The 25,384-nt window shown below is 36.7% G+C and overlaps 1 protein-coding gene across 1 annotated transcript in view; it reads left to right on the top strand.

Moving 5' to 3' along the window:
* The first annotated feature begins 5,257 nt into the window (after window positions 1–5,257).
* LOC149167283 (protein ZINC INDUCED FACILITATOR 1-like) overlaps window positions 5,258–25,384 on the top strand; it is a 283,522-nt gene continuing 263,395 nt past the window's right edge. The window contains exon 1 of the mRNA XM_089431494.1: window positions 5,258–5,735. Coding sequence (XP_089287620.1) covers window positions 5,588–5,735 — 148 coding nt within the window. The 5' untranslated portion in view covers window positions 5,258–5,587. The remainder of the gene's footprint in view (window positions 5,736–25,384) is intronic.

The following is a 25,384-nucleotide window of genomic DNA, read 5'->3' as shown; positions in this document are numbered from 1 at the left end:
ATTTACTATTTCATAAATGGTCGGATTTAAAGTCAAAACCCATTAGTGTAATCCATCTTTGATATAGCATAGAACTTCTAAATTTATTTTAAAAAATATATATTTTTTTGTTATTATATATATATATATATTTTTTTAAATATAATATTGCTATTTTATTACATTTATATTTTAAATATAGTATTTATTATTTTAAACTTCATAAAAATTCACGAGTAATTTAGAATCAACCTCAAAGAGGCGCCAAGTGTTTCGATACAAACGCTCGGTATAAATAGGTCACCAAACATAAATGGAGAAGGCAAAAAGGCCAGCGGGTATCTAATAATTATTAAATCAATACCAACGGTTGATCCAAAAAAGATCTAATGATTGATATTGATACAATAAAATTCCAGAATCGATACTAAAGTGATCTCATGATTGATATCAATAATATGCTTTATAAAATATCTCAAAAGAGCTGATGGCAAAGGATCTCATGATTGATATCAATAATACGTATCATATTATAAATAAATATAATATATATCATCGAGTAAATTATAACAATGAATTAATTGAAAAAATAAAACTATTTTGTTACATTCTCCTGTCTTTTAGTTTGGAATAGAAAATAACGTATTTCATAAAATAAAATAAAATAAACTGTATCAATAAATTTTAAAACATAATTATTGTTATTTTAAAAATGGAATAAATATTAAAATTTATTTATATAATTATATATAAAATTTATACAGTAGAAATTGATTTTCATCGTGGTTCAAGATTTGAGAGATAAATAGAAAACGGGAAATTAGGTAATTTATTTCCATTTAATATTGATATGAATTTTATATATTATTTTATTATATAATTAATTTTTCAAAAATATTTTTATTTACTCTTATTTAGTATTGATATTAATTTTATATTTTATTTTATTATATAATTAATTTCTCTAAGAATATTTTTTTGTTAAATATTTTTATTTATGAAAATGTTTACATTTTTGTTTTTGGATTGTAAAATCTTATTTGTATCGATCTTATCAAATTTATTGGTTAGTAGATAATTTCCAAAAAGATCATACATTGTCATAAAGATTTAACTAACCAAAAACGGAAAGGGACTAAGAACCAAAACACCAGTAAAATCAAAGTGCACCCACATGTCATCATGCATTTGAAGATATTACCAAAGCAAGATTCTCTAGATGCGAACTAGGGGATGGCAGAGGTATGAACTCACAATGCACATGTTTCTCCATATGGGCCACTTGACCCTCCATTCTATCTAGCTTCTCCTAAAGATGCCATTATCCCCTTTGCAGACACATGTTTCTCCATATGTGCCACTCGACCCTCCGTTCTATCTAGCTTCTCCTAAAGATGCCACTATCCCCTTTGCAGACTAGCCAACCTATCTTGCATGTACCACTGATTTGTTTGAATATCATCTAGAAAAGAGATAAATGCATTCATGTCTTAAATGCATATGAAATGTCAACATGTTCAAAAAAAACCATTAACCCTTAAATGCACCCAATTCAGAGAGGAGAGGCATAATACCTTTAACTAATGCCTTATATTGCCTAGAGGGACTTTGCTTCCATAAACCTAGTCACTAGCCACCGCTACCACGTTATTTCCGCTCTATTGAATTTTGTTCACCTTGCCTTTGGTTAGATGGCTTTGTGCCCCCTTGTCCCAATGACCCACCAAGAATAGCCACATGAGGTTTTGCCCTAAATCTTGGGATCCAGAAACCTTGAAAACCTAGAGTCTCAGCACCAAATCCTTAGATGTCGTCGACTCCATGTAGAGGAACCCCCATTGCCATATTGCCACCTCAAACTATCAAACATCGTCCAAGGCTAATGAGTACAATCTCCATAACTACAAGCAGAGGCACAAAACTTAGGTTCCAACCACCGTAACAAAATCTAGACAAAATCCACCCCTTCTCACATAACTCTAATAAAGCTCTAGAAACTTTCCATAACCATACTTATTCATAAATAAAATTAGCATCACATAAATTTATGCATAAAGAAGCGTGCCACACCACTCCACCTATATTGTTGTGAGATTTAAGAAATGACATATAACCTCACCAAAGTCGAATCCCATTTACTATGATCATCCATTCCCATTGAAAATCTTTCAACATCCTTTTAATTTCATTTTTAAATTTAATTATAATAATATATCAAATTAAATTAAATTATTAATTTAATAAATAATTAAATAACAATAATTTATACTCTAAATATAATTTCCAAAAAAAATAAAAAATATTAATTGAATAACAATAATTTATACCCTAATTATGATTCCCAAACTTCAAACGTTCGACTTTATCCTTGCAATTTAATAATCAAATAACAATAATTTATACTCTAAATATAATTCCAAAAAAAAAAAAAATATTAATTAAAGAACAATAATTTATACCCTAATTATGATTCCCAAACTTCAAACGTTAGACTTTATCCTTGCAATTTACAATGCATTTATTGTATGTTAAGTTTTATTGTTAACAATATATTTAATAATTATTATTTTGTATGTTGTTTACAAAGTATTTAATATTTCGCAGGTTAGCTTTTATATTATCGAATTTAATAAACATATAAAACAAAGTCACACTATTTTAACTATCATTAATAAATAATGTAAACTTAGCCAGAAAAAATATGTTGACAAGTCTTTAATTTATAATTTTTAAAATTTTTTAAAACCTTTACTATAAATTTGACAAAGAAAAATAGGTTGAGAAGTACCAATGAATTAAATTATGCATTTGTATTATAGATATGTAAATAAAAAAATAAATCCAATAATTATAAATTTAATGTATAAAATACAGAATAATATAGTTTATTGGTATAAGTTTTGGAGTTTTTTTGGAATATTTTTTTATAGATTTTTTCTAAAATTTAATAGGGTTTTGTTAGTATCACAAATTTGAAAATCATAATTCAAGTGTTTCAAGTTTTCCTGTGAGCTAAATTCATATATGTATTCAAAAAGACATTTTAAACAATAAAAACTCACAATTTGACCAAATGCATTTTAAACAAAAAAAAAAATAAAAACACTCACAAGTTGACCAAAAACATTTTAAACAAAAAAAAATTACAATCTAACCAAAAACATTTTAATTAACAAAAACTTACCATTGGACAAAAAATTTGTTTCATAAATTCCAATCAAAATCTCAAAGAAATTAAACAACACCAAAATACAATGATATCTCAAAATAATTAATATATTTAATTATGTTCGAGCATTTCTAGATGGATTACTCACATCAGAGATTTTGATTGTCCACATTGAGCCAAAAGGTGTGGCTCATAATATGGAAATGCTTGAACATAATTAATAGTCTCACAAAAGCCTTCGATCTGAGATAATATATTTAATATTTTAAAATAAAAATATTAAATATATTCATTATTTATTAATAGTAGTTAAAATGGGCTTGGAGTATGTTTAAAATTGCTTCTCCATGGTTAAGAGCTATTTAAGGAAATAGGTTAATGACCCAAAACCCGAAGGTTATGGACCACCAGCTAGTAATTCCAGGTGCTTTTCCTTGAATACTGGTGGTAAATCAAACTGTTTTTAAGGATAATAGCCAATCATAACTGTAATTAGACATTTTTTGGATTGCAAAATATTTTTTTTAGTGTTTCAATCAAGATTTTAACACTAGAAATGGATTCAACATCATCAAAAACCCCAGGGCACCCCAAATTCCACAACTTGACAACTATAACCTGGTTTAAAAAAAATTCCAAATAGACTGACTATTTAAAAAAAAAAATCTAATATTAAGAATACTTGAATAGTTTTTATGGTGGAAATAGATTCAACACCATCAAAAACTTGTGAGGCATCAAAAATCTTGAAACTTAATAAGTAGAGCTTCGGCCTAAATCACATAAAGAGAGACATTTGTCGACGCATTTCGAACCAACTAGTGTGGTTCATCGTCAGGACAAGTTGAAGAAACAGATCCAGCTTAGCATGTTAAATACTCTGAGCAGAGACTCCAATGGCTAAATCGACCAAAAACATAAAACTTAAAAATAACTTGAAACTTGTAATCCAGATTTTTAAAAATATCCATAATTTTTATCAAAATCTTACTGAAATTTCCATTATTTTATAGACAAACATAAAACTTAAAAAAAACATTCTTTTCCGAGCAAAACGGTCAACTCTTTAAACCATGGTTAATAAATATGAAATATATTGGAAAAATAAAACTTCTCATGCAATAAATGTATCGTTGGAACGATAAAGTCCAACATTATGGATACGCACATTAAATTCAATGGTTTATTAATATTCCTACCTACAATAAATGTATCGTACATTGGAACAATAAAGTCCAACGTTAAATGCATACTCATATTAAATTCAATGGTTATTAATAAATCCAACTCTAAAGAAATGAAAAAGCAAGAAATAACATGATATTCCATCGTTCCTAGGAGTCAAAACATTCCGCGGTCCCCGCCAAAACGCTTAACAAGAAATCATGAAAAATGTTCACATGCTATTATTTAAAGCTGTAGTCTAATCAGCGTGCAAATTTGTTAATAAAATATGAAAATTTTGTTATTTTTGTAAATTTAAATTATAGGTGTCAAATTTTAAAATATTAGATGTTTCAGAAATTTTTGATGGTGCTGAATCTATTTTAATCATCAAAATCATAACTATGATTCAAACACTGTTGTTAAATTTTTGAAAGTCTTTTTAACCAGATTCCGGCCACTTTGACCATCCAAATTGTTTTTAGGAGTTGGAGGGAGGAATTGGCCGGAGGGACGAAAGTGGCCCGAATTTGGGAAAAAAAATTCAATTTTTTTTGTAGAGACATTTTTTGAATCATATTTTTGATGGTAAAAATAGATTCATCACCATCAAAAACTTCTAAAACACCTAAAATTATGAAGTTTGACAACTTTTATTTGAATTTACAAAAAAAATTCTGTCTATTTTTTTTTAAAATATAACAAAAATTTCCATCACTTTTCAAGAAAAAAACATAATTATTACATTAAGGGATTTTTCAAAACCAAATTCCGGCCAACTTTAACCGTTTAGACACTTTGAAAGTGTTTTTAGTCCGATTCCGACTATTTTTCACTATCCAGTGAATTTAAAAAGTTTTTTTAACCAAATTCCCGACCACTTTGACTGTCCACGCAATTCTCCATCTCCAGCCTCGGTAGACGACGCCTTTATTTAAACCATGAAATTTGCGTTCAGTGACAGCAAAAACGACGAGGCTTCTTAGTCTACTTCTCAGACAGACCCTCAATCATTAAAGTTTTTATTATCAGACTATTGTATGAGGAAAGCGCGACGGCTCTGCTGAGAATTTCCGAGTGCCATTGAAGACACCAGCGAAAACTCTGAGACCCTCAATCATTAAAGCTTTTGTTATACGAGGGAGGCGCGACGGCTCTGCTTGAAAATTGCCGCGTGCCATTGAAGATACTAGCGAAAACTTGAGAAACCTGCGAAAATTAATCTGAAATTTAGCGATTTCTTGCAATATTGTTTGAGCTTTTGGTCTAGAAAGAATGGCTGGTAGTGACGAACCGCTACTAAAGAAAAATGTTCGGTACTATGAGAATTGTCCAGGCTGCAAGGTGGACGAAGACAAGGAAAAGCAGACCCGTTACCCTTTAAAGCAAATGCTACTCCTCGCGTTGCTTGTGCTATGCAATGGTAATATGCAGAACTTTCGTCCATTCTTTTACCTTTTTTTTTCTCTCCTTAAATTTAACTGTCCATTTAAAAAGAGAAACGTGTGTTACTTTCAATACTGCCTTTGAGCTTCATTAAATGTTAAGATTCGTTTATTTTAAATATATTTAAGCTAACTGTACTATCTTTGATCTCTGTGTACCTTCTGCAATGGCTCTGTGTCTCATTAAATGTTAAGATGGCTTTGTGTGTCATTAAATGTTAAGATTCAGACCAAGATTTAAGCATCTTTCTGTAGCTCCCTTTTGTGTGATAAGGTTTAAGTATGATCCTGCACTCAGTTATGTTCACTGATCCTGCATATTTACCTTTCAAACTGTTGTGGTTAATGGAAGGGCAGTTTACGACCTTGGCTTTTATCGAGGGTATCCCTAGGAATCGTGACTAGATGTTTGTGATCGAGACTAATGTTTGGTCGAAGATAATAAATATAGAAACCACATCGCCTCACCGAGTGGATAAATTGTTAACTGTAGTTTATATTCGCACGTTTTCACTGTAAATTCCCTTTCCTATTATTAGCTAATCTCACAAATAATGTGAGGTTTCATCTACGCGTGAGATCATAAACCAGATATATTGAGTGCGTATTTGTGAGATGTAACATGATTTTATGGGCTGTATGTATGTATGATCATCATTTTTTTTTAATCCAGACCCGATTGATTTGTAGAAACTGAGAAGTATTTCGGGGAGACAAGTTACAAATGATGAGTCTGCCGAGAGGGGCGTTCCAACTTAATCCTCTTATTTGAGAGGCGTTTCAACTGATACACATCTTACGTACACATCCATTCCCCAGCTCTCAGCCCAATCAACTAAGCTAGAACTTCAGGAACGGAGTGATGGATGATTATAAATTAGGAGGGAGAGCCAAGGTAAATTGGTAACTTTTTCAAGTAACTTGGGTAAGGCTTTTTACCATGGTAAATTGGTAATTTGTTGGAGTAATCTGGGCAAGGCCCAAGATCAAGGTTGCCACTATAACACCAAGAGTATATCCAACAGCACGTAAGCCGGATATACCAAAAATTTATGACTTAGCAAGAGTTGAGACTCCACCAGGGTGGGGAGCCTAGTCCTTGAGCCTTATCACAACGGGCCAAAATTACATGTGTAAGGTTTGTGGGATATATCGTGTGGATATGTGGGTATACACATCATGCTTGGCACTTGCTGGACATGTGGTTTGGGTACATGGAGGTATGTTTGTGTGATAATAAACAAGGTATAAACATTGTTTTTATCCCTAGTAAATCATGTGTGATGATGATGATGATGATCTATTTTAAGACACCAAATTGGTGTATGGGGCCCATTTGTTTGTGGGACAAAGGACCCATCTTCGTGTAGCGATTTGATTGCTAAAGTCTATGGAGGTGTACATACTCTACCTTTTTATGGATTTGAACTTGTGATCTCTTTTAGAAGGAAACACATGTTCTTAACCAATAGACTCACTCAAGCTATTGATGTTCTTATATGCATAATGTTTGATGTTTATGGAACATGTTGTGTGCTTATGTAGGTATGTGCATGTGATATCAAATGGGGCTTACACATAGTGTTTGGCATTTGTGGTATATGTTGTGTGGGTACATGTGATAATAAGCATGATATACACATCATGTTTGGCGCTTGTGAGACATGTTGTATGGGAGTGTGTATGTGATAATAAATATGATACACACCCCATATTGGGTGCTTGTGAGACATGTTGCATGGATGGGTATATAATGATATTAAATAGGATGTACACATTATGTTTAGCCCTTGTGGACATGTTGTATAGGTACATATGAGTACATTTGTGGGAGAATAAACACAATATACACTTTGTAGTATGTACTTCGCACTAATAGAACATACACATATATACCATGTTTGACACTTGTGGGACATAGAGATATGCACACTGATGGGCACTCATGGGATCTGTTATGTATATATGCATGTGCCTATGATAATAAACAAGGTGTAAACCAAGTTTCACATTAAAATAATTTCTACAACTTAAAATTCTCCTCTCTTTATAAGGTTTTAGCATTTTTATGGACAACTTCTCTCCTTTCAATTGTTCAAACATTAACCTTAAATGCATCATGTACTCTTCTTTTGGCTCTAAAAACTAAATATATGATCAAGATATGTGACTAAAAAACAACCTAAGTACCAACACTTCATTCATCAATTGCATGAAAGTGTTGGGTGCACTTGTGAACCCAAATGGCATGACCATCCATTTGCACACTCTGTCTTTCATCTTGAAGGATATCTTCCACTCATCACCTTTGATTTATATTTAGTGATATGCAATCTTCAATTAATCTTGGAGAAATATATTGCTCCACTCAAATAATGCATTAAGTCCTCCATTGTTGGCAATTAAATTGATACTTAACGGTGATCTTTCTGATGTACCTTGAATCGATGCACTCCTCCATTCTGCTACTTTATTTGATGCTAGTAAAGTTGGTACTGCACATGGATTTAAAATTTCCTTGATTTGCATCAGTTCAACAACTCTTGGACTTGTTCATCGATCTCCTCACCTGCCATTGGAGTCAATCTATGAGGTGGTTTGTTTGGCACGCTACATATTGGAATCAAGTCCATTTGCTGAGAAATACTCCTTAGTTTGGAAGTTCATTTCATATGACTTTCTCATGCTTCATTAGTAGATCCTTGACCTCTATTGGCACATTACTCTTCTTCAATTCAAATTGGTCATCTTTGGGTAGAAATGCAAAATAACACTTCAACTTCCTCTCCTCTCTCATAAAACTAGTCGTCATACACTACATCACTTTATTGTTGTTGTTGTCTCTCTTTTCTTCCTTCATGAAAGATAGCCTAAACTTTTTTTAACCCTTCTCAAGTAGAAAGGTATTATTCTTTTCATCATGAACAATGTTCATATCCAATTTAAGTGAGCTTCCTAGCAAGAGATGTCAAGCATCCATGGGAAAAAAATCATAAATCACTTGATCACAATACTCTCCTAAGTGAATTTTACCAAGATATACTATGATATAGTGACATCTGTGTCTTTTTTTGTAATATTCCAAAATGGAATATTAGCTCATTTCCAGTTAATTCAATCATAATTCTTTATATAAAAATTACATACATTTAATAACAAATTGCCAGTAAAATGCAACACATAGAACACGACAATTCAATAACACAATGAATACAAATACACTCAACTTTATTTTATTAACTGAATAGGATTTATATGCAGATATATTGATATAGCTGGGACAGAAAGACCAACCTCCCAAACAATCTGCTCCAATGTGACACCGACCCTCCAAAACTGAACTGAACTAAACTGATAAGTGCACCTGTGAATTTTGGATGAATTCACCTAGGGAAGGGATGAGTCTTCGCCCACTCTCAGTAAATCACCCGAGGGTTTCCATCCCGGGGCTACAACTGAAGTTGGGAACCTCAGATTCTAACGAGCTATTACACTAAGGTGTTTCGTCAAATATTTATCCTAGAATGCCACCTGAAGCATAATTAATTAAGTTATGCTCAATAATAACCTCGTTTTATGGGAATTATCAGAAAGAAATGAAACCAAAAACAAGCTGTGTGAAACTGCTCTTGATGATGAATATGCCAAGTGAATGCTGTCAGATCCCATTAAAATCCCCCAAACCCCTATGGGATCCCTGATGATGTAATCTTGCTCCTGTGGCTAGTCCATCACATACCCTGGAAATCCATCTTGGTCGTACTATAGAGGAAACTAAAAATGGGGACATTACAGTTTACAACCAAGAGACTCGATAAGCTCTTGGGTGTGGTGAACACTATAAATTCAACTTTTGAATATTTTTAGCTCTTGGGTGTGGTGAACACTTTAAATTCAAATTATGAATAATTTTAGTAGACATGAGATTTCACTACTTCGTCCATAACTAGAAAATAAAACTTACCTCCAACCTTGCAGTTGGCTTTGAATATGGCCTTTATCTATTTTGGATTATCCTCTTTGAGTTGTCTCTTTAGCTTCAACGACACTAATGAACATGATGTTCTCTCCATGTTTTTCTTGCACTTCACATATGTTGTCTCATGTTACCACCCGAATTATAGCCTTGGCAACCTCTAGTAAAGGCACTAAGTGATAACCACATAGCAGATGCACCCACTATCACCTCGGCACAATCTCTTCTCACTTTAGGCCAACTCCTTCAATGCAATAGTGGCTATTCCAATCTACACACACTTCACCAACAAGCCTAAAGACTAGTGCCTAGAAATAATGTATGATGAAGCTTAGGAGTTAATTGAAACAAAATGCAAAGTTTGATATATGAATGATAAAAACAGAAAATACAAACCAACATGCAAAGCTCACTCAAAATACACAGTAAATGGTTACCTTTGATGCTCAAGAGTGAGGGAAAGATACATTGTTAGAAAATTAGAAAGGCAGTAAAGATTTTCTTGTTCTTGATAATTACTTGTGATGTTTCTTATTATTATGATTATTTATATCTTCTTTCTTTAGTTCATCAAGCAATTACCAAAAGCAACAGCACATAAAACAATAGACACCAGATGTAGGCACATGCCAGGGCAAAACCCCCTTGAGGGGAAAACCCAGTCAAGATAATTCTTCCTTTCAGTAGTATTATTTGAGACTCTTCACTCTAGACCAAGACTAGACCTTCCCTCTATGCCAACTCAACCTCCCATCCCAACAACTTCGACTATGCAACAACTTACGACCACTCGTAGATTCCGGCAACAGTGAAACTTGGGAGACTTCGATCTCCCAATCTAAGACGCGAAACAGAGAGAGAGAGAGAGACACCAAAATTTCGATTTTATTTGTCTCCTTAGACTTCCCCAAACTCGCATTCACTTCGGCTTCCCGACAACAGACTTCACACCTTTTCCCAGCTACAAGAGAACTTCGCACTTCTGCCCAGCAACAAGAGTTTTTCGCACTTATTCCCAGCTATAAGAGAATTCGAACTTGATGAGAGAATGATGCTCAAAACGAATTCGATGAACTTCCTTTTCTAGGCTTCTTGTGGGGTTAATTAGGGTCCTTAGGCCGACTTGATCTTCTCTTAGGCCGACATGGTGTGGAGGTTGCATAATTCATATTTGACTCAATACTTAACCTTTTTACACGATTCAAAAACCCAAGAAGGGTCTCTTTAATTGTACAATAACTCTATAGACTCAAAATACATCCTAGAATTCCTCAATGGGGACTTTGACCTAAAACATGGTGACCCAAGCATGAAACCCATGCTTTAATAAGTCACAATAATAATAATAATAAACTCTTTTCTTTATTCTTTTGAAAGTACATTACATGATGACTCAAGTACATTATTGAAGACCGAACATAGTTACATTTTATAACACTCCCTCTTAACTAGGGAGGTATTCATAATGTACATATACAATGGAAGATCTCAAACTATATGAACCATGAAGAACTTTAGGCACTGCAATGCCATGGACTAGATTCCTGACTAGGGCAATCTATCCAAACAGTCACTCAACAGTTTAGGCACCGCAATGCCATGGACTAGATTCCTGACCAAGGCAATCTATCCAGGTGGGACTAAGATGGACTCAAGCTTTCAACCCCTTTAGGTACCCTTAGGCTTACTTGCTAACCATCAACCCAAAAATCCAGGTGTGTATCCAAAACAGAGCTCAATAATCAACACCACCTTTCCAACTTCGGGACTTAGACATCAACACAAAGTGTCAGCTAGATGTCTTCCCAGGCAATGCTTCACTCACAAAGCCTCAACACCCCTTGATCCAGCAGATCAAGAATGACCAATCTCTCCCAATCAAACTGATTGGTAACCAACATGCTATCAAATCCTTCGAGAGATTCACTTGTACAAACACAACCCTAATCAATAATATACTTTCACATGTACATAATCAAATACAAACCTCCGGGGTCTTTCAAACAACTTGATGTTGCTTCTCAACTTTTCATAGTAGGACTATCAACCAAATCTTTGACAAAAGACTCCTCAATCATATATTTTCCTTCCTACTTCTCTCATGCAACAACATATCCTCCGAAATTCGTTCTTCAATTAACACCAAGCTAAGCCCTCCCTCTCAACCAGTAAGCACCTCTTTATCCAGACTCCCTCTTAATCTTAGGGAGATATTTTTTATTTATGCTTCCTCCGGGAGGTCAACTTCTTCTCTTTCGACATCAGAGAATCTTTCATGGCTTCCAACCATTTCATCAGAGTTATCATTAACCTCATCATGCTTATCACATCAACGAGCATCTTCACCATGTTGAAGATTTTGTACTTGCACGACTTAAATAGCAAGTACAACCAAATCTATAGAAGCATGATGTTAGCCATATCAGAATCACGGAAGCATTTCAACTTTATACATATTAGATACCCATACTCAATTACAAACAAGAGACATATACTCTTCAACATCTTGTTAGGGACTTTGTCATACACCCTATATTACTTCATAACAACATTCATTCCATCTAGGGTTTCAATGTGTCTTCCAAAGGTATGACATACCTTACTACAACATATAGCAAACCCTAAAAACAGTTCACACAAATATAGATCTACAATGCATCTAACAAACTTTCAAAATTCATATGTTAGACTTTTCACTAGGTATTTGTACAAATCTTAGATTTCATACAAAAGAATCAATGAAAGTCAATCACAACTTAGTCATTAACTTGACCAGCTTCCACTAGGGTTAGTTCCAAACCCCTAGATTTTCAATCAACCATCAATCAGTCATTAACATGACCAGCTATCACTAGGGTTAGTTGCAAACCCTAGATTTCCGAGCAATCATCAATCTCAACCAAACAATTCAAATTTCAACAATCTTTCACAAATCTCAAATTATCATATAGTCATCATATATCAAAGATTTCTACTTCGACTAAGGTTTAACTCCAAAACCCTAGAATTCCAATTTCACAATCTCAACAATTTTACACAAATCTCAAATCATCATATTTTAGAGATTTTACTTTGACTAAGGTTTGACTCCAAAATATTCAGAATTCTATTTTCACAATCTTAACAATCATTAAATACATAGATCTCAAATTGTTATATCACATTAGACAATGTCACTACTAGGATTTAACTGCAAAACCCTAGATTTTCATTTTCAACAATCACTTAATATATTTCAGATTGTTATATCACACATACTAGACAATTTAAATTCACTAGGGTTTAGCTTACAACATCTTAGATTTCCAGATATCATCATCCTAGAATTTCAGACGAGAACTTCCATTAAATCCTAAAACTTATGACCATCAATGACGAGGTCAACCCATGTATCTAGGAGTTCATGCATATCATACATACGCATATCGTATGTCCAACAACATTAATATATCTGATCTAGACCAACCTAGGATTTCAACCAAAAGGACATATCTATATATGCTTAGATTTCATCATCATGCAAATACATTTCATATCATGTGTTAGTCAAACCCAACTTCACAAATATCAATAAGAGTTAGACTCACAATCATCTTGATTACACTAGGGTTTGATTAGACAAACACACACATACCAAGAAATCATTTCTAAGACAATATAAGGGTCTTGCTTACACATTCCACCAAACCCCAATGAGATAGGGTTCCAATGTAGAAACATAGCAAACCCTATATTACCAAAACTTCAAAGGTTCTGAGATTTTAGACCTTATCACTCAACCCTAACAAGTTAGGATTTCCCGATCATACCAAAATCCCAAACATGACATCATCAATAAAACTTCAACTAGCATTTCACAATATCCTTAAGCAACTTAGGATTTTAGACATTCACATTAGCATACCCTTTGGTTAGGGTTTTCTAGAACCTGTCTAGGGTTCTACATAGTCAATCAAGAATATGAGTGGGGTGGGTAGATTTATCAAGAGATGAATCACCCAAACAAGAATCACTAAGATTCAATACAGCTAGTCATAACAAAGTTAGTAATAGATCATCAAATGAATAATCCTTTCAATCACTATATTTAAAGCATACCTTTGTTTCTTGACTAACCTTGTCTTGAGAGATCCTCCTCCTTGCAGATGTTTTTCCCTAATCAAGACAACAGAGGGAGAAAGGTGATTAGTATTTAATATAATCAAAACTAAATGAGTACATGAACCCAAAACTGAAAAGACATGAGATACTTATCTTTGGGAGTTGTTGGGGGCTCCCTCCAAAGCTTGAGGGAAACCTACAAACTTAAAAACAATACAAAAATGTCTTTTCCAAAATATATTAAAAACCTATAAATTCTAAAACATATAAAACAAGATATGTAAAGCTATAAGCAAAAGACTTAATAGTGTAAGTCCCTAATGTCAGGTTCTTCGGGCTTGACTTTCTTTGAGTCTCCTTCTATAGCAAGGTTGGCTTGATCTCTTCCTCTCTTCTTATTCTTTGGATTCTCGGGACAGTCACTTTTGTAGTGACCCTTCTTATGACATTGATAGCACTCTATCTTGGACATGTCAACTTTCTTCCTTGGTCCCTTCGATCTCTTTCCTTTATGATGAGAAACATAACCATTTGATACTCCTTCAGGATTGGTAACCATAGAGATCCTTAGTTCTTCTTGACTGTAGGCGGTCCATAATTCTTCAAAGGTGGGAGCTACCTTCCAATTGTTGAGACCTGCAACAAATTCACCCCAAGAGGGTGGCAATCCTAATAGAGCAGTGATCACAAGTTCTTTGTCCGATCAATCTCATCAATGGCTAAGAGATCATCCCTGAGTCTACCTATCTTCACAAAGAAGGTTGCCATAGTATCTTCTTTAGTCATCTTCGTAGTCTTCAGCGCATTCTTCAAACTTGCTACTTGACCAATGTTCTTAATAATGAATAGCTTCGACAAGGCTTCATACATCTTCTGAGCATGATCGATGTTAGCTATGAATGGGACAAGATTGTCTTTTATCCCTTCTACTATTAGAGTCGTGGCCACCAATTCTAAATCCATGAATTTCGCTTTGTCGACATCATTAGCTTCTTTATAATTCCTTTTACCAAATCCAACACCTTGCTCTTCTTGAGGATTAGGTCAATCCTCTTCTTCCAGGATCTGAAGTTAGATGCTTCTTCAAGTTTGTTCTCACCCTTGATTGAGTTAGAAATCTTCCTTGAATATAATAGACTCCTTTTCTGAGATAGTACCTATGAATGGATCAAGTGCTTGAGACTGCCTTTTTCTTCCTTCTTCACCAAAGCTTTGAAACCATGTTAGAAAATCAGAAAGGCAATAGAGATTTTCTTGTTCTTGATAATTACTTGTGATGTTTCATATTATTACGATTCTTTATATCTTCATTCTTTAGTTCATCAAGCAATTACCAAAAGCAGCAGCACATAAAACAATAGATACCAGATGTAGGCACATGCCAGGGCAAAACCCCCCTCGATAGGAAAAATCAGTCAAGATAATTATTCCTTTCAATAGTATTCTTTGAGACTCTTCACTCTAGACCAAGACCATACCTTCCCTCCACACCAAGTCAGCTTCCAGAATTTCGACCTCTTCCCAGCAACTTCGACTATGCAGCAACTTACGGCAACTGGCAGCTTTCGGCAACAGTGAATGTAATGTTCCTAAACATGAATGTAAGTGATATACAAAGCATGCAAACAATCCAACAATAAGAAAAACGAAATATACATTAAGCACCCATGGAAACACTGGAAATAGAGAACTGCTGAGCCATTTTATTACTTCTTCAGGAGCAAATACAATAGTAAAATAGAATGGTACACCTGGGCTTGTCTCAATGGACAAGCATGACAAAACCTAGGTGAGAAAATGTTGAATTGAAGGCTGCTACAACTGCTGCACCAAACTAAACTGCGCTGCCCCAGAAAACTGCTTTGTTTGCTAACTTCGAAGGGCTGGAATCACTGCTTCCCGTGCTTAGAAAATTATGAGATTTCAGCTCCTTGTTCCTTGGCCTAAACCCAGAAAAACCCACGAAGGAATTGGCCAAATGTTGACCTCAGAATTTTGGCCCAAATTCCCCTTAGCTCCTCTAGCTACTGGTTGAGTTGGGACCCCTGTTTGACCCCTTAGATATGCCCAGAAAATTCTATAAATTTAGGAGGGTGATCCTTGCCCAAAACCCAGAAAAACCCAGAAAGGATTTCCTTGGTTCCAAACTTCAAAAATTGACCCTTCACAGCTTGGCCCTCCAATTTCGAGTTCTATTGCTGTCACTGATCCTGTTAATCTCTGCTCTCCCAACTCTAGCAATCGTCCTCAAATGGCACTCCAAGTGATCTCCTACTTCTCCCGTCCAGCTCCAGCTCTACAATTCCTTCCTCCAACTCCCACGTGAGCCTAGTGATGACTCTCTGCGCAGGCCTAGGTAACTGTAAATCGGACTGTTGGGATGCTGGCTCCAAACTCGCAAGAAAGGCTGGCCTTTTGCTGCTCTCTCAATCCTCTAACTCTCTCGGAAAATGCTTGATCATTAATAGCTCCAAACTTCCCTTGCGTATTCTCCAGCTAGGCAGAAATACCCACTCCCTATTGTGGCTGAATGGTAGTGTTGTAACGCACTCCCGAAACTCTTGAAATACTTATGGAACTGCCTCTCTAGGGTGGGCACAGATGGTCTCCTGAAGTAGAGGTTGAATCTCCCACTTGAGAGATTCGTGGCTAAACAACTGGTTGACTTAGCTAAACAGCAGAGTGAACAGTCAAGTAATTTTGGTTGCAAGGTGTAAGAATGAATCCAAATGAGAGCTCTCTCCTCCTTTTTTCTTTGTGGGCCTTCCTTGCCTCATGGTGGCCCCTGCATCCAACACTTCGAATTCCCTCGAAGCCATTCGAATGGCCTAGTTCGAATTCCCACGTGGTTGGCCCCCACCTTCCACTAGCAAACCAATTAAGTCGAATTTCCTCCTAAGTCTCTAAGTCGAAAATGTTGGGTTCTTTCCCTTAACAAATATTGGGCAAAAATGTGTGGAAACACCCTGTTACAAATGTGTTTGAGAAGGGACATGATAGTCCTCCCTCCCAAATGTTGCTTGCCCTCAAGCAAACTCAAAGTTGGGTGCTCCAAAATATGCTCACCTTCCCAGGTGGCATCCTCATCTGGCAAGCTCCTCCAATGCACCAAAAATCAATTGTCCTCGAGCAATGCCTGAGCAAGCATCCTCTCTAACTGTTGCTCCCCACTGTCACTACAAAATGTGCTAGGGTCCCAGATGTGCCACTGGATCTTGCCTAACCTCTGCACTGTCCTGATATGGAAGAATCTTTCAATACCAGGATCCCAGGCAATCCTACCCAACTTGAAGCTCCCCTCGCTCCACTCACTATCTTGCCCGGTGAAAGTACCAGAAGTCCCCTGCTCCATCAGTGACTCACTAAAGCCCAATGGAAGATCTGTATGATCTCCCCCTGCAGTAGCTGGCGCATCCCTAAAGGTTATTGAGCTGTGAAGAGCTATGATGCCCCAGTTCCCTGCTAGTCCCAGAGTGGTGCCACCATGATGACGCTGCGCTACTCTGACTATGTCATACTCCCCATCGAGCGCAGTCAGTATCCTCCTCTCCTGGAACTCGATGGTGGAACACTGAAAGAGGCGAGGCACACCCTGCCTGGTCATCTCCATGGAACCTAGGCTTACCCATCCAAATCTAACTCTGAATCTATGCAGCAACAGAGAATGTTTGCCTCCCCATATGATGGAACCCTCTGTGAACCCCCATGTGTCATCCCAAGATCGAACTATATCACTCTCTGCCACGACTCCGCTCATCACGAGTGATCTATCGATCAACTGAATCCCTGCATCCCATAGCCAGACCTGTTGCGGCATAACCCTGTCAACCAATGGAATCCCTTTGGCCCTTGTCTCTACTCCTGCATGTGATCACTATATAGGCTCCATATATCGTGGGCTAATCTGATGCATGCTAATCTACCCTGTGCCTGCCACTGTGTAGTACCGATGATTGCTGGAAGCCACGTGTGCCAAAGAGCTACCCCCTGAATGCAACCAAAAGATGGGTATTTGATACTTGTAATCGACTCAGGGCATGCGGATCCCTCTTGTCCCTGCAAACCATCTCCTCTGGGTCTGCCGTTTGCCCTCTCGATAATGTGCCAATATAAGGTTTGGAGCCCAAACACATACTGGGAAACTACCTTAGTCGTGACCGCTATCCTTTGCTCATGATTGGTCCCAACATGCCCTGAGAAAAGAGTGACACATGTCTCCCTCGGGACTAGAACCCTAGACGTAGGCTCGATGATGAACGATATGCCACCCTTGCAGATGATCACCTCATCTCCCAACCTGTGGCTATCAACTGACGCACCAACCCAACGCCACTGCTGAAAAGTCTCTCCCTTAGTGCGTTGAGTCTCACCCAAATATCTCGAGTGAGCTCCTCGTCCCCAGTCTTATACGTGTCTTATCCATTCTTGACATGACTAATAAATTAAGCATAAAGGAAAATGACTTCTAGTCTAGAAATAAAGGAAAATGCAGAACACAATGAAATGAAATCACACAAAGCCAGCTAGTAGAAATTTACTATAGTACAATGAGGCCCCTTAGGCATCGGATATTACATTTGAAGTATACCTTTAAAGCTTTCCCATTTATGAGAAAGGGCAGTCTTTCTCCATCTAGGTGACTAAGATAGAAAGAGTTGTTACCTGCAACTTCATCAATCAGATAAGGGCCTAACCATAAACTTTCAAATGGACCATGATTACCTCGTTTTTCAGCTCTTTTGTTTCAAAGTAGAACAAGGTAACCTTTCTGGAAGTTTTGTTGGCGAGCTTCCTTTTCAAACTTTATATTTGTTCTTTCTTGACTTTGCCATAGGCGATCATAAGCGAACCTTATACTTTTATTAAGTTCCACTAACAATTGATTTTTTTTAAGGGCATTCAAATCTGAAGAAAATTACTACATGATTTTTTAAATTGTGATCTTCAAATGAAGTGGCAACGTTACTTCCATTCCATAGACTAGCGCAAATGGACTTTTTCTTGTTGAATATTTCTTTGTTATTTTGTCATCCAATAGAGCACACTAGATGTTGTTGTGCCAACTCTTCTTATTGTCTCCAACTACCTTATTGATGATGTTCATTAGATTCCTGTTGCTCGATTAAGCTAAGCCATTTCCCTGTGGGTAATAATTTAAAGAGTGGGATAAAACAATGCTCTGATCAAAGCGAGATGTCGACAAATCCACTGAATTGAAGGCTTTGGCATTATCAATTGTGATTTTTGCTGGCACTTCGAGTATTGTGATAATCTTTTTTAATTTTTTCTAAAATGTCCATGACAACTTTATCAATGGCCTTCTTTGTTGGAATTGCTTCAACCAATCAAGTGAAGTAATCTGTAGTAGTGACAATTCATTTGTGACCATTCTTGATTTTTTCTTGAATTCTCTAATGAAATCCAAGCCCCCCATAGTTGGAAGGGTGCTTCGATTATAATTGGTTGGATAGAAAGTGCCGCTAACTTCTTCTTTGCAGTGAATAATTGGCAGGGTTGACACTTTCTTAAAAACCTGTGGACATCTGGGAATATAGTAGGCCAATAATAACATCCTCTTAAGGTCTTGTGAGTTGTGGTCTTTGTTGAATGATGTCCATCATATAACCCTTGATGAAACTCAATTGTTAACTCCTTTTCTTCCTCCTAATAGACACATTACAAAATATTTTTTCATATAGGTTTTTCCACCCAAGTCCTTGCTCAATAAAGTAGTACTTGGATGCTTTTAGCCTCAAAACCATCTTCTTGTGACCTGCAAGGTCCCTGGGAGCTGTGAGGTTCTTCAAATAGTAGATGATGTCTTTATAACAATCATGCCTCTCCAATTCTTCATTTTAGCCTCAAAACCATCTTCTTGTGACCTGCAAGGTCCCTGGGAGCTGTGAGGTTCTTCAAATAGTAGATGATGTCTTTATAACAATCATGCCTCTCCAATTCTTCATTGATTGCGCATATCATAGCACATGATGCTTCCTTCAAATCAAGGTCCATGGAAAAGTAGGGGTTAACTATTTTTACATAGCCAATCTTGATGGAGCCCTTGTCATCATTAGTGCATGACAAGTATCGCACCCTTTTCAATGGAACTTGATGCATTCATTTGTAAGTAGTTAGCATAGGATTGTGTGTCTTGCATTATTGTGTGTGCATCCTTCTCTTGATGTTGTTCATGTTGATTTGCTTGCATAATAGTTAAATATTATATTTTATTTTAGCTAACGTTTTATTTTAGTATTATTTTCATCCTATATTGTAAGGGTGATGATCATCACCTTACTTAGTTGCTATCAAAAAGTTATTGTGAGTGTACAAGTATTAGGTCTACGAGCATTAGGGATCGCTGGGGTTCTCATGCACTCCTTGTTCAAGCATATGTCTCCTAATTGGAGCTAGATGTTAGCCACCAACAAGTGGGTAATAGGAGAGAAATTTTCTCCTATGTGACAGTTAACCAACAACCCCATGATGGTTAACATATGGCATTATGTGAGCCACCTATTGATCTGTCAGTACTCACCCATCTGGCATTCTTCTTGAAGGAAGGTGGGTCATCTACCAGTGGGTACTCCAACCATTGTCGCAATTATGTGCTTTCATTTAATTTTATGGGCATATTAATATGGATCATGCAGAAAACTGGATGATTAACTGATCACGATTGTATCCTTGTTCCCACACTTCACCTAGGAGGGTAGTCTTTGACTCTAGGCTTTAGGAAGGGCACTTCTGGGGAAGCACTCATCCAAGGTAATCCATACTTGCCACTTTCCATCTCTCTTGATTATCCATCTCCATTCTTTAGGTTGGTAGTCATTGGTCATTGGGATTGGCACCCTATATCCACATCCTTGAGTTAGGGCCCAAAAACTTGGCCCTGGAGCTTGATGCAATAGAAAAAAATGACAAAAGCGTGTCCTAATGATGAACCACATTGGTTGGTTCGAAATTTCAACTCGAAAATTTCTAGTGTGATTAATTCGGAAGATATCTGTTTCTAAAGAAAGAAACTCTAAAATGCAAAAGATAGATGGGACAGATTTAGCATGTGGCCAAAAGCCTAACATGAGCTCTATCCCCCTCATTAGCCATCACCTAATTCCTCAAGCATTCTAGGCTTCATCTCAAATAAAGGAACTCTTGAATGTCCCAATCTTAACGAGTGAGAAACTGCTACATCTTAAAGGGGTATTGGAAAAGCATAAAGCAAGCTTGGTCTCCTAAACTATGCACCAAATAAAGACAAATCGTTAAAGTAAAAGGTGCACCAAAGGGGTAGAAAAAGTAGGCCAAGGAAAGGGGTAACTATTCCACCATTATTGCACCCTCCCTGCATCATTACACTCTAGATTTTGGACCCCCTTTAGTTGGACTTATGGTGGTGGCATCATCCATGAAGTCTCTCCCACTCCATGACCACCATTTCACACACAGTTATGGATTGATGGGTCAACCTATGACATGTCACTCCCCTTGTGGGCTGGAATAATAGGGTTGTTTTCTTAATCATCCCTAACACAAGCGAGGTAACTTGTTTATAGGTCCTAATCTAGTCATACATTTGAAGGTGAGTTTTGTGTGAAGTACTTATATGCCCATAGCATTAGAAATGGTCCACTGTGATGCTTTAATGGTTTCATGTCCCTAACGAAGTTGATCTCACTTGATCTTAAGAGGTTTTACTTAGGTGGTTTCACATATGCAACAAAGATCCCTTGAGGGATAACTAGACTCTTATTTAACACCTTATAGCGGGTTCTTTGCCCTGTTGTGAGAGAAAACATGAATTTGTGGCCCCAACTTTGCTCCTCCAGATATGAGCGTTGGGCCTTGAATATCTTCCACATGCCTCTACACCTTTTGATGAGCCTCGAAATTTTGAAATGTTGAGCCTGAAATCTTGGGCGTTGGACTATTTCATGATGTGCCTAGATGGACCTAGGATTCCCCTACATTGGACTTGACTCCGTTTGATGGATGGTACCTTGTTTCGAAGCCTAGATGAGGATGATTATCATTGAGATTACTTGGGATGGATAGCACATCCCTCTTTGATGCTAATTCTTTCCCTAGGTGGTGCCATAACACTCCCACATGCATGGAAAGGGTGACGTAGGGATTCTATTGGATGATGTCATCATGGAGGAGGTGCCTTTGGAGATGTACACATGGACTTTGAGGTTTCCTTGGATTGAGGAGCACTCATAGACCATTGCCTCAATTCCTTGATGCATTATTACCTATTTTGGAGGTTAATGTCATGGTGGAGACCATTTCTCTCCCACACATGTGGGTTATTTTTGGCATTTTTCTATGTTTTAAAGCTATTTGAAGGTTGTCTTGTGACCTTTGGCATAGTTGAACGCTTAAGTAAACTTGTTTTAGGGATTTTCTTGTAAATTTATGAAAAAGTGACTGGGTTACCCTAATATAAATAGAGGTGACTCATTTGTCATTTTATCATCATCGTTCATCACACTTCTTGTCGAGAAGTGCGCACTAGCTTTTGTCTTTTATTCTACTTGGCCACAATGTGATTCTTGTTGAAGAATCTAGGGCAAATTATGACTTAGAGATTTTTCTTTAACTTATTGATAACGTTTGTGTTGTCTTTCTTCTTTAATATGCTTATCTTCATTATGTTAGTGCTTTCATCAAACAGTTATCAAAACAGAAGATCAATAGTAGAACAAGTGCACAGTATGTTGGCTCCAAGCCAGGGCAAAACCTCTCCTCTTGAGAGTAAAACCCTTGAATCTCTTCTTATAGATGTTTAGTAGATGAATACCAAGACCCTTGACAGAAATTTGACTAAGGATTACCTTCAATATGCTTGTCACTATCCCTTTCACTATACGATCTTTGTTTCACAGTCTTTTTGTCTTTATGACACTGTACTCCTTTAGGTTTCGACCTCCTTATACATTCACCTTTTATCATAGTCCACTGCTTCTTGGCTACCACAGTTCTTTGCTATGATGGCAGTGATAGGACAATCTTAATGCTTAGAGAGGATAGATTATTCGAGCTTCACTGAAAGACAGACTTCACCAAGAGATAGACTTGTATCTGAGCTTCATTGAGTCACTGAGGTTCTGAGTATGCTTCAGCGAAAGACTGTGTATGCTTCACCGAGAGATTGTGTATACTTTACCAAGAGTTACTGCAGTTCTGTGTATGCTTTACCTAGAGACGATATATGCTTCACTGAGAGTCACTGTGTATGCTTTACCTTTGCTTTTCTTCTTTCGAGATTATCTGAAGTTTTGTATTTGAAATGTCACTCCATGCATTATATATATGGGTCATCGTTGACATACATTAGGCCGACATGTGAGCTATAAGTTAGGCCGACTTATCAAGGAGATCATTGTGTTTTCATTTAGCCGACTTGCAAGGGATAGTGACACTTGTTCATTGAAGCGTAGATCCTTTGACATGACTTTAATAATACTTATGTTTAAGACACAAAATCCTAAAGACATCAAGAAGATGTCTTTGACCTATGGTAAAAACATCTTGCTCATGAAACCCATGATGCAAGGAATAATAGATGTCTCTTTTCATAATATTATATTTACAAGTCATAATGAAAACCGAACCTAGTTACGTTTTTCTTCAACAATTCTATGGTGCAAATTTGTCTTGGAGAAGGATTTTTGTATGAGGAGGTTTCTTTGGGATAGATTGAAGAGATTCTTGTGAAAATTTTGTATTTTCATTGTCTATCTTTTAAATTTTCATTCTATCTTATGTGAATTCGGGTTTCTATGCGTGCCATGTTTGAAATTACAATATCTTTCTTGAAATCTTGATTCCCTATGCTATGCAAAGTTGTTTTCCTTGAATCCTTCAAGAGAACTCTAAATTGTGCATCTCTTGAACTTAAAATTTCCCTTTTAAGGAAGCCGCTAGGGTTTGTAAGAAGAGGCTATTGTCCTCTCACCCTCTTCATCAAGGCCGTCTTCATTAAATTTTCCCCAAGGGACTCCATTGCCCATTTAGATCAAGGCACTTGTCTAGGAGGTGTTGATCAATCTCTCCTCTATACCATTTTCTTTCTCTTCTTTCTAATTTCTAGGTGTCGAGGGTTAGGGCTAAAGTTTTCTTGAACTTATGGTAAACAATAATTTTGTTTGATGTGTTATCACCCTTTTAATAGGGATTACATTTATTAATTGGAGAAAAAACACAATCTAGAATATTAATTACATAATAAAACCCTAATTTTAGGGCTGATGTCATTATTATTTTTGTTGTTTAATGCATGTTTCAACCATGAAAAACCAATTGCAAACCCTAAACCCTGCATGTCTAATTGTTAAAACTGGCAACTAGGGCCAAACTCCATGTGAGTCATCTTATTTATGGCAGCTGATATTTTTCTTGGATCCCTTTCATCGAGAGGTGTAGGATTGATCTAAAGATCATTCGATTCCGATAAGTATTCATGGAGTTATGAATTTATTTGCGTTATAAGACAATTCGTCAAGGTCGGCCAGCAACCAAATAAACCCCACATGTGCTCAACGTTTTAGTATAAATAAAGGTGGCCTTCAAGTCATTTCAACACACTTGGGATCTCTTCCTCTCTCTACTTGTCTTAGGGTTTTAGTAGGAGGAGAGATCCAAAGGAATAACGTTGCCCTGATCCTGAGGGCAAAAAGTTGGAACTGTCGGAAAAGCCAGAACTGATGGAAAAGACAGAACTGCCGAAAAAGCTAGAACTGTCAGAAAAGCCGGAAAAGCCGGAAATGCCGGAAAAGTCGGAACAACCAAAAAAGCCGGAAAAGCCAGAACTGTTGGAAATGCTAGAAAAGCCGAAAAAGTCAGAAAAGTCGGAAATGTCGGAACTGCCGGAAACGTTGGAACTGCCAGAAAAGCCGGAATTGCCGGAACTGTCGGCAACAACCGGAACTGCTAGGAACAGCCGGAATTGCCAGAATTGCGGGGAACTGCCGAAACAAGCATGCAAGGGACAACTAACTAACATTGGGACAATTGTATGGTACTTAGCAGCAGGAGAGCAGTGTGCAAGGGACAACTAACTAACATTGGGACAATTGTATGGTACTTAGCAGCAAATGCACCAAGCATGCAATGTTACAGCTAGCATGCAAGGGACAACTAGCATGCAACAACAAGCATGCTAAGGACAACAAGCAAGCAAGGGAAAACAAGCAAGCAAGATGCAGCCAACACATAGGTCAGGATGGCAACATGGTGCAACAATGGCACATAATGCAGTATAGTGATGGGTATAGTCATGATTAATGAAGCGTGATGAGATGCAACATAGTGATGATGGGTGCAACATGGTGCAGCGTGGTGAGGTGCAGCATGATGACGAAATCCAGCACAACGATAGGTGAAGGAGTCACCTTGGAGAATTAGTTGAAGCAACATGTCTTCAACTGATCTCATGTATCATCTTCTTAGAGATGATCTATGCTCTTATTTAGATAGTTCAAAGTGTTGAGTTTTGTTGTAAACATACTCTCTCTCTCTCTCTCTGTGTGCTGAACTATTGAA

This window comes from Pinus tabuliformis, chromosome 5_1 (assembly GCF_031772625.1).
Source record: "Pinus tabuliformis cultivar Carrire ecotype Pingquan chromosome 5_1, CPIR1, whole genome shotgun sequence".
NCBI classification, from domain to species: Eukaryota; Viridiplantae; Streptophyta; class Pinopsida; order Pinales; family Pinaceae; genus Pinus; species Pinus tabuliformis.
This window is presented reverse-complemented; position numbering and strand designations above follow the sequence as displayed.